Here is a 14,885-nt window from a genome sequence, read left to right as displayed (position 1 = left end):
ACTGTCAGAAATACACATAAGACAGGACCTGTTATTCTCAAGCTCTTCAAAAGGCAAGAAAATTAACTTCTTCCACTATCATAAATGTAACAATGACTACACACTTTATACATTCACTTGAGGCCAGATGGACCCTTTGTTGAATGTTGATATTTACAGGCCCAAGGCACTCACAGGCTGACCCATCATTTTATGCAGTTACAGAATTATCTTAATGAAGCTCTGGTGCTGTCTGATGTTCTGCTTGAATCCAACAGATGTGTACAATTCATATGAAATGCTGACTGCTGATGCCTCATGGCCAATGCTGCTGAAAGCCTGCTATTATGGTTCTTGGTGGCTCTTCTGCACTTGACAAAGTGTTAAATATTAACAGGGCAGCAGAAGATATAATGAGTTCAGTTATTAATTTTTCTGATTTAACTAGATATAACGAGTTCAGGTATTCATTTTCCTGATTTAACTATTTGGCAATTAAATCCTTAGGAAGCTTTGCCATTGACTTCAGCATGGCTAGGGTTTCAGAAGTGAGGTTACAAATCAGTGGCATCAGTGGTAAGTGCATTTGTGGAAATCAGCAATCTCAGGATGCTTTTTCTAAAGGAAAGATTTGGGAGCTGGGATTTACAGGACAGTTACTGGAATTCTTTTCATAACATGCAAAATATAATTAAATTAAATGGGAACTTTGGAGACCCTTAAATAGTGAAAGAAGTTTTTCTTTCCTATGAACTTCCTGTGACTTTTCCAGTCATTCCAGTCACATTCCATTGTGCTTCTTCAAAGTAGCTATAAAAGTGGACCTAAAATTCACCCACCTATTGAAAACTTAATACATTCTTTCAGTTTTCATGCTACCAAGTCTGCACAGAGCAGCATCCTTTCTGAAATAAAAGGTCCAGTCTCTTCACTGCCAGAGCCTGGAGGTGCTTACATGCTGTGAATGTTACCCATTTCAGTGACAGGGACATTGCCATTATTAAAGATGGAAACCAAAATGAAATTGGAATTACTTTTTTTTAAGTTGACTGAATATCGTGCACTTTATGAATAAAGCCTTCATGCATTCTCAGCTCCTGAAACTCTTGCCAACCAATGGAGAGAACTGTTGGATAGCAGCATGGACATCAGGTTTATTTATAAATTAGTCAAACCTGCAATAATTCACTCATGGATGGGCTCCAATTCTGATATAGCCAACTTCTGATATAGCAATTCTGATGATAGCCAAATGACTAGCTTACTAATGTGAGAAGTGGTTTTTAAGTATTGGTCTCATTTGCAAGGAAGAGATTTTAGGAGCTGCTGTATTAGTCCAGATAAGATCCCATCAAAATTGCCTCCCTGCTGTCATTACTACAAGGATACTATTGCTTTACATATGCACAGTACCTCCTGTTTTGTGGGCTAATGCACATTTGGCTCCTGAGAGCCAAAGATAACAGCTTTGTGATGGAATTTGCAGAGTTGTCTTTGCATTGGCAAAAAATATCCAAAATATCCTGGTGAGTGTCCAGAGTATGGAAAGGCAACAGTAATCATTGTGCTAATTCAACACAGCATTGCTCAAGAACTAAGAACAGATGCTACACTTCAAATGTACGAGGTACCCAACAGGAGATATTTTCCACTAAAAATTCAGTGCTTGCTTTGTCATTTTCTGTAAGTCTGATAGCAGAAAGATGGTTACATAAATTAGTTAATGGGAATGAAGCTCTTAATTATTGCAGAAATAAGTGATGTCATGCATGTTTAGAAACCAGATAACACCAATTCTCTGGCATCAAAAATTTCCTTGCACTAACAACCATTAGAAGCCATAATTTTGGAAATAAATAGTTATGCAGTCATATTTTTGTTTTAAAAATTGTCTGTGGGCTCTCATACCTTGCACCTCAGTAAGTTCTGATCATTAGACCAGGACAGGAGAAAAAAAAAGGGGGGGGAAAGGTTGCCTGGGTATACAGTAGAGAAAAGAGAATGGGGTATTTTCCCCAGGGTTTGGGACTATCAAGCCCCATGCAAATAACATTAAGGTATGGGCAACCATTTAGGAAATTCATGCTACAAGCCTGAATTTATTTCACTTGCATGGGCAGCTACAGATCCCTGTTACACCCTGCTCTGTGAGAGCAATCTCACACTGAGTATCACTGCCATGTGTATCTAACACAGTGCTGAAATCTGCAAACCTCAGGTCAGTACCTTCAAATAATACTGATGATGATGATGATGATGATGATGATGATGAGATTCATGCACAGATTACCAGAGAAAAGCCAGTCAGGAAAAAGTCAGGTCTGTGCTCTGGAAGGGGGCTAGTATCTAAAGCTGGCAGAAGCTGATTAAAATGTAATATATCATCAAAAAAAGGAAAAGAGAAACTAAACTGCTTCTGAAACTGAAATTCAGCCACACAGAATATTTACTGAAAGAAAATTTTTATTCAAACCAGACCTGTAAGACTTTTCCAAAGAGCAAAAACTTTCCAAAACAGTTTTCTGTTGAAAATCCATTTCACTACAGAAGAAAAACAGTTGTGATAAGAAACAGTTCCCATCAGTTTTTCCAGCATCCAGTGTGCAGGGAAACTAAATCTTCTTCCATAAAAGCACGAAAGAGAGGAGGCCATAATTTAATCTTTTAAGAATTAATGGAAAAGACTCAGGGGTGTTCAGCAGCAAATGTGCTATGCCTGTCACTCTTCTGAGGATTTCTGGTGTCCCTCTCCTCTGAGCCTACCTGACAGCAGATGCTCCTTAAACCCAGAGCCAGCTGCAAAGGAAAAGCCACCAAAAGGGCTTTAGTAATCCTGCTCTGCTTCCTCTTACCGCCAGTGCTTATGCAAAGCAAATAGCCTTTGGCTCCTTCTGTCAACCTGGGAAGGAGCAGGCAGAAAGGAAAAAAAAATCAAAATAGTAGAGATGAAAAACAGGTGCAGAATGGATAAAGGAAGGCAAGAAAAAAAAAGGGTGAGAAGTCCAAGGAAAAGATTTACTGGAAGCAGGGATGATAATGTAAAAAACCCCAACAAACCAAAGGAGAGAAAAAAATAGGTAGAAAATAAAGGGGTATAGGATTGAAGGAAATATAACGCAAGGCAAAGGCAGCATTAATAAAGACATAATGCATTTTACTCAGCTCCTCATTTTCCAGCATAAGAAATTTTGATGAAGTCTTTAGTAAAGGTATGGATTTGATGCACAAGCAGATGGTACTTCAAACACAGGGACACATGAAGAGCAGTGAGAGACCAGGCACAGAGATTACAGAATCTCACAAAAGCTGCCTCCATCAAGGAACATGATAATGTCAGGTAAAACTAGGAGACAATAAACTCATAATAAAAGCTTAAAAAGGCACAAGAGGGGAAAGCAATCTCTGTGCAAGTATAAGAGGCAATCATGTATGTGTCTGCAGCATCAGACCATCCTGTTTTAAAGACTGATTTATTTTTGAGTACAAACACAGACACGTACTAGAAATATGGCCAAAGATTTAAGATTCTCTGACATGGGTTTTTGAAAGGGCAAAGAAAAAGCAGAAATTATTTCTGTCTTCTATCAGAAACTACTGAAATGGAAAAGTGGCAAAGGAAGAAGAATAGGAACATTTTAGCTAGCATCACAGGATGTAAAACCGGAGAGATCTTTATCAGATACTGATAGAGAACCCTTGCATAATTGGAAAATGCAATAAATCTTTTCTAGTGAAACTTGTTAGACACCCAGAGATCTGATCCTGAGGATCTGGAAATGTTCTGCCACTATGTGAATAACAATGAGGTGCAAAAGCTTCTCCAGTGCTCCACAAGTCAATTTAACCAAAACAACAAAAGCATAGAGCTTACTGTGCTGGGTCTGAACCCAGGCAACCCACAACACAGATTCTACTAATGCTGACACATCTTACAGCAATCTTAAGGCTAGGTATATGTGTTAATTAAAGATGAAATTACCTGCTAGGGTGTCCATACTCTGCCTGTGTAATGTCAGGCACATTCAATGAAAAATAACAGTGACCATGCTAAAAAAAAATTGGTTTTGGGCAAGGACTGCAAAATGAAACAGCAAATAGAGGAGCACAATTTAGTGATGTGTGATTTATAAAGCTGGAAGCCAGAGATTAATGTGATGTCTAATTCCCTTAATAATATAATAACATGGATGTGGTGAGATATTCTTACAATGACTTGCAAAAAAGAGATGGCTTGTAAGGAGAGACTTGAACAGTAAGAAGCAAACCAAAGAGCACATAAGAAGGGAGGAAGGCTAAGATTTGAAACAAATTATGAGGAAGAATAAAATCCTATATCATTAAACTCATTTCTGTGACAAATGATGATGGCTCATAGACAAATATGTCAATAGTGCAGGGCTGTCTTGGCAGAAAACCATACAAAAAACCTGCTTGGTTAGGGAGCACCCCACTGCTGAGGTCCTCTCTCATGATAAAGGCTCACAACACCACAGAATACAAATTATTTGTAAAAAGCCAGGTCTTATTAAGCACAAGGGAGCATTTGCCACCCACCCTGTTCCATGTACCCCAACTGCATTCCTGTGCATATGCAATGTTTCTATCTGTGTTTAAGAAATATACAAGACATTCTCAAGCCAGAACTCTATGGAGTTACATAGCAGCAATTTCTGTTTCTGGGGTTTGAGAAATAAAAAGAAAAATTTTTTTTCCTTCTAATTTTGCCTCAAACTGAAAATACCTTTCCAATTTACAGCAGGACTATCCTGTATATAAACACAGTTAAACACATCAAATTCAAGACCAAAACTCTGACAGACTCTCAGGTCTGGCAGTATAATTGAATATCACTATGATTATACTGTCAGAGGCAAATAAACAAGCACTTCAGTTTATTGACATTATTTATTGGCCACTCTTGAGAGGGAAAAGAAACAAACAATTATTTTTAAAAGCTATTATCTTTAAGTAGCACAGAATAGAGTATGCCAGCTTTTCATATTTCAGTGTGGAACAGCAGTAAAACAGTTAAATTTTTTCATTGTCTCCTTCATTTCTCCTCAGTTCAGTTTTCTAAGGTTTATTTCAAATAATTTATTGAAGAGGAGACAGAAAGTAAAGAATGCCCTTGATAGGCCTCTCCTGTAAAACACAGCTGCATAGTATTGAGGTTTCACAAGCAAACAATATTCACAACCTGTCCATTAGAACTGGTGAATGAAGAGGTGCTTTCCCCATCCATTTTTGAACTAAAAAACATTGTTCCCAGCAGTTGGTAAGAACCCAACTCAGAGATGTTCATCTGGCTGAAGAATTACCTCTACTAGTGTGGCCAGTGCATCAGATAGCAGATGTACAGCTGGTAGATCTAATACAGTGTATTTTTAAAGTTAAGGTTGCATCTAAGAGGTTTGGGTTTTCTTCTCCAGGTAAGAGAAATTGTAGTTCTCAAGAGAATTACGAGATAGTAGATCCAAATGAAAGGTAGGATACTCTGAGGGATCCTTGACCCCTGCTAATCCACATTCAGGACCCAGTCAAGCTGTGCAGTGCCTGACCTGAGGCTGAACCACCCAGATTTCTGTTCCAGAGAAACCAAAATGCTGAGGAGTGAAATGAGGAGAGCACTGGCCATGAACAAAGCCTGGGATCACATCCCACTGCAGAATAAAGACACAGCACAGCAAAACCTGTCTGCACACAACCAGCTGTGAAACATTTTGCCACTTCTTTCTTCTTCACAACTGCCATATAACTCCCCTGTGACATACAATGGATACAGCTGGCTTTTAGCCTTCTCCTTTAGTTGCTGTGCCTCTGTGGAAGTGATGTGAATTTAATATCACTGCAAGGTATGGCATTCCTAATTAACAGCTTTGTACACTTTGTGTCTCTTGCCTCAGAACCGCTCTCCTTACACAGACAGCGTTTGTTTCTGAAGCAGCACAAAATCCTCTCCTTTGCAAGAAAGCACTGTGATGGCAGTGGATGTAACACTGTGGGAAGCAGCCCTGCATTGGTAAGGTGGCAGATTTCATGGACTACTCAGTCTTTTCCATATCTGATTTCTATGAGTCAATGATTGCATTGTTCACTCCCTCCTGCACCAAAGGAGTCATCAAGTGACTGCTACTCAAATGCAGCTGAAAGGGCAGAAGTGGGGCTTGTCTTGAAGTGACTGCTGTTCCTGTGTAGGTTAGCTATGCAGGAACTACCAGCAAGTGGAGAAGCTGTTGGGCTATCCCTTCATAAAGACTTAACCCTTCATCAGCCTGGCTGGTGGTGTGCAGAGGCAGGCATCACTGGAAACTCAGTGAAACACATAACAAAGCACCAGGAGCTCCTTCAGACAAATGCTGCACAACAACGGGCTCTTTTAGGCCCTTGCTTACATGGGAAAAGTACAAAGTGTCCTCTTCTCTCACCAGGAAAAGACTCCTAAGAGTGCCAACACTGAACTAGTTAGTTTTCTCTCCCTTTCTGCTGAAAATGTTCCCATCCTCTGTGATGTGAAGGGAGGCAGCACAGAAATATATCTGCATCAATTAGTGAGCTACACTAAGCCATAAACTGCCACAATATTCCAATAACTAAATGGTATATTCTAAGATATACCATTCTAAAGACAAAATATCGATGGGACTAGGACAAACCTCTGCTTTCTCAAAAGCAAGCCATTCTCCTAAGGACTAAATAGCAAAAGGAGTTGCTCCAGACTACCAGTCAGCAGTTAGTGTGGATGTGGATGCACTTTTGTTCCTGAGGAAGATTTTCTCCGTGCTGTGTCACTTCCTACTGCAGAGATCTGGAGACAGCACTTGTATGAATGCCACTGTATGTAAATGCTGCAGATAACCAAAGCAGAAATCCAACTGCTTTTGAAGTCAATAACCTTGGAGGATCAATGGAATCTTCAGTGAATCAATACTTCACCACTCTGGCCAAAGCCCAGCCTATTACCAACACATCTTAAAATACGCAAAAGGTACAACTAGTCATTGATCAAGGAACAAAAATCTGAGCGCAAAGGAAGAGACTGCTATTGAGCTGAATGCTCCCAGGTTGAGCAGCACGTGTTGGAGGGACACGTGAATCTGCAGTGGGATGGCCATACCCTCCTCATGCAAACCTAGATAACAGCTAATTTGGTCTGAGTAAGAAAAAACTTCAGTGAGAAACTCCAGCCAACACCATGGATTTCTTCTGGAGAAAAAAAGAACATCCTATATATTATCAGAGTACTTTCCTGCTAGGAAAGTTGATCTAGAAGAAATGCAAAGCACCTAAAATAGACATTCAGAAATACTAGATGCTTTTTTTTTTTCCTTCTCTGGTTGGAGTTACTTAGTGAAAATGCAAACAAAGTCACACTCACAGCTCCTATGCCATATAAAGCCAATAACAATAAAGATGCCATTTGTAGCAGATGATATCCAAGCTAAGGACATTCCAGCAGGAGAATCCCAGAGCTCCCCTTTCCCTGTGAATGCAGATGTCATAGCTCCAGAACATAGGGCAGAAGCCACTTTGTTATGCAACAGGATGCACTTTTCTGTATAGGAAGAGATCGTAAGCTTCTATGAAACCTCAAATAAAAAAATCTGTGAGAGAGAAATGGAAAATAATAAGGAAGTAACATCGTATTTCTTTTGACTTTAAAATTGCTCTTTAGGTCATATTTCACCCTTCCCTCTCAGCCTCCAAGTATTTTCCAGGATGGAATTTTCTTCTCCTCACTCCAGGATTTCGCGTGGGCAGAGCACTGCAGATGCTGCTGAACTCAGAAACCAAGAAACTGATTCATTTTTCCCTTGAATCTTGTGCTGTCATCTAGACTGAGAACAAACAAATAAATGTCAAAGGCTCCACGTTAGAAACTCGCAGGAGCCACAATTTTACACAGCCTGGCCATTCACTCTGTCCCAGAGTAACAGCGGTACCAGAGGGAAAGTCCTGAATTCCTGCTAGATTGCTAAATACCTAAGAATAATTGTTTTTTCTTCTGTTCCATCAGACCTGTGGCCTAAAACTCCTTTTAGTTCTGACCACGTGCAGAGGATAGGCTTTCTCTAAGGTAAGCCCAACAACCACGATTCAACCTCCTGAACAAAAATCCTTAGAAGGAAGACAAATTCATCAAATCTATGAGCAAAGTACTGATCATATCCCACAAGTCTAAGTTGATTTCTGAACGTTTATTTTTATTTCAGCCACTGGTGCTGAAGTCAATAACCTTGGAGGATCAATGGAACCTTCAAACCCACTGCTGAGCATCAATTCAGTACTCGAAAAGGATTCTCAGGACAAATCCTGTGGAATCATAGAACACAGAAGAAGCTGCTCCCAGGACAATTGATACTATGTTCATATTTTTTAAATCTGAGGCCACTCGCAGCAAGAAAGTTTCCTTTCCTACTTCATCTCAGACTTTAAAACAAACCAAAGCTCTAACATTCTAAAAGGTTACACACGTTTTTTACTCTCACCATTTCTTAATAAAACACCATTTGTGTGGGAAAAGAGCTTAGTGCATACTTTAAAAACAGGCAAACCATTAATTAATCCAGCATGTTGGCAGTTTTGGAGAAACTTACTAGAGAATAATAAACTATGCTGCATCCTAAGTTTTAAAACAGCTTGAGCTTTACTGTGAGGGTGCATAAGTATGCCAAGCTCCTACTACTTTATACTTCTTAGTATATAATCAGTGACACTTAAAGTAGCAAGAAGTACAATCTGAACAGCTGCTAAACCGTGGGCAGGTTATAAAACATAGTTTTAGGAAGCTCAAGAGGTTATGAGTTGCCTGACTCACAGAACCAAAGGAAAACACCACAAAAAAGCCCCATCTTTCACCAACCCTACCAAAGAAACACTGATTTGCCCAATACAAGTGGTTAATCTCCAAAACAGGCTGGACACAAGAGGCTCCAAAATCTTTGCTTTTGCATCAGCAGTGTTCTAGCACTAGGGTTAGGCAACAAATTGCTTTTCAGCACATCCAAGTTAGCTAGTTTACTGTGGAAATGTAACATGTCATTAGAATAACATCCTGTTTTGCAGCATTGCTGTATTTCTATATACTCCAACTCTACTAAGACTCCGCTGGCATGAAACAGCTGGCATGATTAGTTACTGCATGGAAAGCACACTGAGATTTCGCAATAGGCGGCATCTTATCTCCATGGCATAGGCAGCTGGTGTAAGAGACAACTGATCCCTGGCAGAAAACACTGTCCCTAAATAGAAATCTGGTGAACAGTTTCTAGGACGTTATTTCAGATCAAGCACTGGTACGGAAACAGTGGGGGTGTTTTTGTGGGCATAAGCCCACAAAAGGGCTTTAGGTTATTTGGAATGCCTGGATTTTGACTGGGTTTTGTTGACAAGCACATGTTGGAACCTTGGCACCCATGTGCTGACTTTGCAAGCACAAACTCCACCAGAACATTCACCTGGGAGAGGAAACACTCTCCCCATCTCAGTCCTGGACAACACATCTCACGTTCTCACCAAATCAGGTACTTGGCATTTCTACTCGATCTCACAGCTTTCACATCGTTGCAGCCACGGCTGTGGACACCGCGTTCTCTACTTCACCGCACCTCTTGATGAGCCTGCACCACATCACTGCAACTTCTCCTCTCCCGAAATCTCAACCACACTGGATCCTGCCACAGGACTCTCAGGACACACCGGTGCCCCATGGTGGGATCGGCGCCCACTCCTCCGCTACACCCAAACTTTGCACGTCCCAAACTTTCCATCATCCCTCCTGGATGCACCGGCGAATACATTACCAGCACATCCATCCTTTGCCATGGCAGCACGATGACATGACCCCACGATGGGCACCAAGCGATGCCCAGAGCCCATTCCGCTCCCTGTCAGGAGGTGCGAGAACACCTTCCCGCAGCAGCTCGCACCGCAGGGATGCGGGAGGGCACAGCGGGCTGCAAGAAGGGCTCCGTGCCCTCGGCACAGCCCGGCTCACCTGCGTGCGGCATGGTGATGGTCTCGTTGGCGTTGCTGGAGCCCACGTTATAGATGACGACGGCGGAGGCGTTCTGGGCGGCGGCGTGGCGGATCTTGTCCTTGTAGGTGCAGTTTCCCCGCGGGATCAGGGCCACCCAGCTCTTGCCCGGCGCCGGGGCGTTGAAGCGGGTGCCGGGGTCGCAGGCGTAGCGGTCGGCGGGCGAGGCGGACAGGGCCACCTGCCCGCGGGCGTCCTGCTTGGGCGACTGCTCGCCGTAGCGCCCGCACTCGCTCTTCTCGCTGCGGAGCTCGGCGCCGCCGCCCGCCGGGTCGGCGTAGGTGATGTTGACGAAGGCCGTGTACCACTCCTCCTTCTCGGCCACGGTGAAGTCCAGGCACAGCAGATGCACGAAACAAAAGGACAGCAGCCATGTTGAGAGCGCCAGGCTGCGGCACGCTTGGATCACAGACATTGCCATCCTCATCTGCCGGCCCCCCGCCCTCCCGCCCGCCCTGCCGGCCCCGCTCCGCTCCGTGTGTGCGTGCGCTGCTCCGAGCGGGCGGCGCTGCTCCCCCGGCGCCGAGCGGACCCGCCAGCGGGGGAGGGGGCCCTCCCTGCCCTGGCAGCCTAATTCATGTCGGGGCCGCTGGATTTCCTCGGGCTGGCCTCGCCTCTGCCGTCCCCTCTTCCTCCTCCCTCGCTCCGTTCCTCGGCCCTGCCCGCACGCTGCCTCCCCCGCTGCTGGCAGCGCGGCCGGGCACGGCACGGCACGGCACGGCACGGCACGGCGCGGCGCGGAGGGGGCGGCGCGGCGCGGGGGGAGCTCCAGACGCGCACACGGCGAGCGCCGCAGCTCCCGGTGCCGCCCCGGCCCGGCCCGGCCCCGCGGCCGGCGGAGCGGAGGGGATCCTGCAGGAGGGGATCCTGCCGGAGGGGATCTTGCAGGAGGGGATCCTGCCGGCCGTGGGGGCTCCGGGCAGAGGGGCTGCGCTGCCCGACCCGCGGAGGGACTCCCGGCGGAGAGGGCTCTCGCCAGACGGGCTCCTGCCCGAGGGGCTCCTGCCAAAGGGGGCTCCTGGCAAAGGGTTCCCGGCGGAGGGGGCTCCTGCCAGAGGGGCTCCTCCAGAGGGTTTCCCGGCGGAGTGAGCTCCTGGCAAAGAAGGCTCCTGCAGGAGGAGCTCCCGGCGGAGGGGGCTCCCGGCGAAGGGGGCTCCTGGCAAAGGGGGCTCCTCCAGAGGGGCTCCTGGACAAGGGTTTCCAGGCGGAAGGGGCTCCTGTCGAGGGGTTCCCGGCGTAGGGGGCTCCTGGCACAGGGGGCTCCTCCAAAGGGCTCCCGGCGTAGGGGGCTCCTCCAGAAGAACTCCTGGAAAAGGTGGCTCCTGTCAGAGAGGGCTCCTGGCAAAGGGGGCTCCTGTCAGAGGGCTCCTGGCACAGGGGGCTCCCCCAAAGGGGGGTCCTGTCAGAGGGCTCCTGGCACAGGGGGCTCCCCCAAAGGGCTCCTGGCACAGGGGGCTCCTGTCAGAGGGCTCCTGGCACAGGGGGCTCCCCCAAAGGGCTCCTGGCACAGGGGGCTCCCCCAGAGGGGGGTCCTGTCAGAGGGCTCCTGGCACAGGGGGCTCCTCCAAAGGGCTCCTGGCACAGGGGGCTCCCCCAGAGAGGGGTCCTGTCAGAGGGCTCCTGGCACAGGGGGCTCCCCCAAAGGGCTCCTGGCACAGGGGGCTCCCCCAGAGAGGGGTCCTGTCAGAGGGCTCCTGGCACAGGGGGCTCCCCCAAAGGGCTCCTGGCACAGGGGGCTCCCCCAGAGAGGGGTCCTGTCAGAGGGCTCCTGGCACAGGGGGCTCCCCCAAAGGGCTCCTGGCACAGGGGGCTCCCCCAGAGGGGGGTCCTGTCAGAGGGCTCCTGGCACAGGGGGCTCCTCCAAAGGGCTCCTGGCACAGGGGGCTCCCCCAGAGGGGGGTCCTGTCAGAGGGCTCCTGGCACAGGGGGCTCCCCCAAAGGGCTCCTGGCACAGGGGGCTCCCCCAGAGGGGGGTCCTGTCAGAGGGCTCCTGGCACAGGGGGCTCCCCCAAAGGGCTCCTGGCACAGGGGGCTCCCCCAGAGGGGGGTCCTGTCAGAGGGCTCCTGGCACAGGGGCTTCCCGGCGGAGGGGAAGCGCTGGCGGCGGGCGCGGCGCGGCGGCGCCACCTGGCGGTGATGCGGGAGCGGGGCAGCCGTGCGGGATCCGGGCGCGGCCCGGGAGCGCAGCCCGGCACCCCCGAGCGCCCGATACAAATCCAGCGCTCTCTGGCTTCCCCCTTTCCCCGACTGCTGCCGGAGACCATAACAAGCTCGCGTGTGTCAGGGTTACAGTGTAGCGGTGGCACGGTCGCTTGTACAGGGGATTTTAAGTACACGCCGCATTCGTTTCCGGCCGTACTTTCCGGAATGGGAAGGACGGACGAGTTTACCGAAATCAGATGTGGCTGACAGGAGCACAGAAAGCCTCAAAGAATGGTGGAGCTGCTCTCTGGAGGCACATGTGCTTAATTTTGGCTCGGCGAAATTTTGGGGATTTTCAGTGTATGAAACACCCCGAAAGAATTTTGGCCATGACTGACACATTTCAAAAGGATCAAAACCCAGCTGGGCTCTGTGTCTGTCTATAGTAGTGCAAATGATGGCCAAAATTCCACTTTTCTATGGCTGTATTCAGTAACAAACGAAAGTCTTACGTGATTTATAGGTAGTGCCTTTTGTAGCCCCTGTGCTGGAATATCATTCACTTTCACTCACTGAGTGCCTCAGTGTCTCACTCGTGTCAATATTCGCCTCTTTCCAGTTCATAGCTGCCCATGATCCAAACAAACAACCCTTAACCATGCTGTATACACACACACGTGCTGCTTCAAAAAAGTCAATTCCCTAAAGCTGAACAAAAATTACCATGTTTCCCTGTAAACTTCTTTGTTTTATTCCCCTATTCACATTTTCCTCCCTGCATTTGGGAGGAAAATGTGAATAGGGGGAATAAAATAGAGAAGTTTGCAGGGAAATATGGTAATTTACCAAGAAGTCCACCATTAAGCAATAGGAAAAGTTTTGTTGAGAGTCCATTCTTAAATAAGCAAAGTCAGCAAATGAGAAGAAAAAAAATTACTGTGTAGACCTAACATTGAACTGCAGAAGTAGATGGCAATCAACACTAATTAGAAGGTGTTGAGATTTCATCAGGGAAGCAAAAGCCCTAAGGAGAAAATCCATGCCTGGAGGGGCTATGGGCAACAAAGCATTTCAGAAGTGTAAGAGTATTATTAGAAGAGAAGGCTAAAAAAAATATATCCATTTTAAAATAAATACTTCAGGGTTGTATTTGGAAAGAAAGGGAGGACATATTTGCCAGATTATGGACTCACAAAAGAAGAAGTATCTTCTAAGAACATATGAAAACCAGCAGACCCAGAAAAATGGCATATATGTACCAATAAAATACCAAAAGAATGGACAGAAGAGAGAGAGAGCAACTATCTGTCTAACACTTGAAGTAAATCTTGGCATAACAGGAAAATCTGGAGAGATATAGTGTTCAGTTTCCTGATAAGGTCCAGAAAAGCTAATTACAGTGAGCAGTTAGTGACAGGCTGATCAGGCTGACATTAACCAACCTGAGAGAAACAAGAGAGACAAAAATCCAGTGTATGGACAGAGTGTTTTTATGGGAAGTGGCCTGCCAGGCAAACAGGATTCCTGTTTTTGTGAGGAAGTTATCAGTGTGGTTAGTAAAGTTACACAGCCATGTCCACACCAGGCTTTTGACAAGTGTGCTATTCAATGATACATGACATTCTCATTGCACTGTAGCCTATCAGGGACCAGATAAGATGAACTCAGCTGAAACAGAATGTGCTTTAATGGAGCTTAATGCGAAAACCCATCTGCAGGTGACAAAATGCCAACCACGCTGGGGCAGTGTGTGGCTTACTGTGCACACAGGGAAGCGTGTGGGGCCAGAGCAGGGAAGAATTGTCCTTATTCCTAGGGAAAAGGATATAGCTATAAAAAGGATATAGCTGTCCCTGGATATTTCAGAGGAGCAACAAGTCGTAGGAAATAGCAGATTTTTGCTCTGCTTGAAACACCAGTGAGACAAATTCTCTGTATCACTACAGTTGCCACTGTAGTTCTGGTTTCCTTTACTTAGGTAAATTTGAAATGTTCTTGAGAATACTTTGACACTTTAAAGAAAGTTTCTGAGCCAAGTCCCAGACAAAAAGGGATCTGTGTTACAGCCAAAATAAATTGCTCACTGGAGCTAAAGGACAAGTTCAATAGAATTTATAGGGAAAGTGATATTTTAATTTAAAAACTATGAAAATAGTTGAAAGGAGCCTTACCTTCTTTGATCTCTATTTAGTTTTCATAGTGAGATAGTGCTCCCTGTGTTCCAAAGGCAAAACCTGCCATGTCTCATCATATTTGTTTAGTGTCTCTCATTAGAGGTTTTTTTTGGTAAAGTACACCCCAGGAGATGGCTACTGATGAACCCTTTTCTGCCTGTTTCTTATGCTATTATAGCTTCCTAAAAATATGTTGAAAGAAAGAGTCCCCTTTCTGTAATTTCTTTCTTTTCATAATAGCTCACTCAGCCCCCTTAAACTTTCACCATTTTCCACATTTCTCAATAATCTTATCTAGATATTTAGTCAGCCCTTAGTCAGAATATTGGCTTTTCCTTTGCAATGTAAAAATATAAAAATGTTAATTTTCTCCTGATATTAGGTTATTTCCCTTGCTCTCCTATAAAGGGAGGTGTTCAGATGTCTCACAGAAAAAGAGATCAGGCAAAACCCAGTCCCAGGTCTGCAGGGCAGCCAAGGGGGCACTAAAAGAAACACAGAGTTGAATCTCTGTGCAGAAAAAAAAAACCCCTGTATATTGTGGACAATATATAAAA

The 14,885-nt window shown here is 45.7% G+C and overlaps 1 protein-coding gene across 2 annotated transcripts in view; it reads right to left on the bottom strand.

The window, feature by feature from the left end:
* The window catches only part of RNF150 (ring finger protein 150), a 71,291-nt gene extending 60,660 nt beyond the window's left edge, over window positions 1–10,631 (bottom strand). For both annotated transcript variants that reach the window (XM_059471012.1, XM_059471013.1), the window contains exon 1: window positions 9,974–10,631. In XM_059471012.1, coding sequence (XP_059326995.1) covers window positions 9,974–10,439 — 466 coding nt within the window. In that variant the 5' untranslated portion in view covers window positions 10,440–10,631. The remainder of the gene's footprint in view (window positions 1–9,973) is intronic.
* Window positions 10,632–14,885: the final 4,254 nt, after the last annotated feature.

Source organism: Ammospiza nelsoni, chromosome 4 (assembly GCF_027579445.1).
Source record: "Ammospiza nelsoni isolate bAmmNel1 chromosome 4, bAmmNel1.pri, whole genome shotgun sequence".
Lineage (NCBI taxonomy): Eukaryota > Metazoa > Chordata > Aves > Passeriformes > Passerellidae > Ammospiza > Ammospiza nelsoni.
The sequence above is the reverse complement of the archived record's forward strand: the minus strand, read 5'-3'. Positions and strand labels throughout refer to the sequence as shown.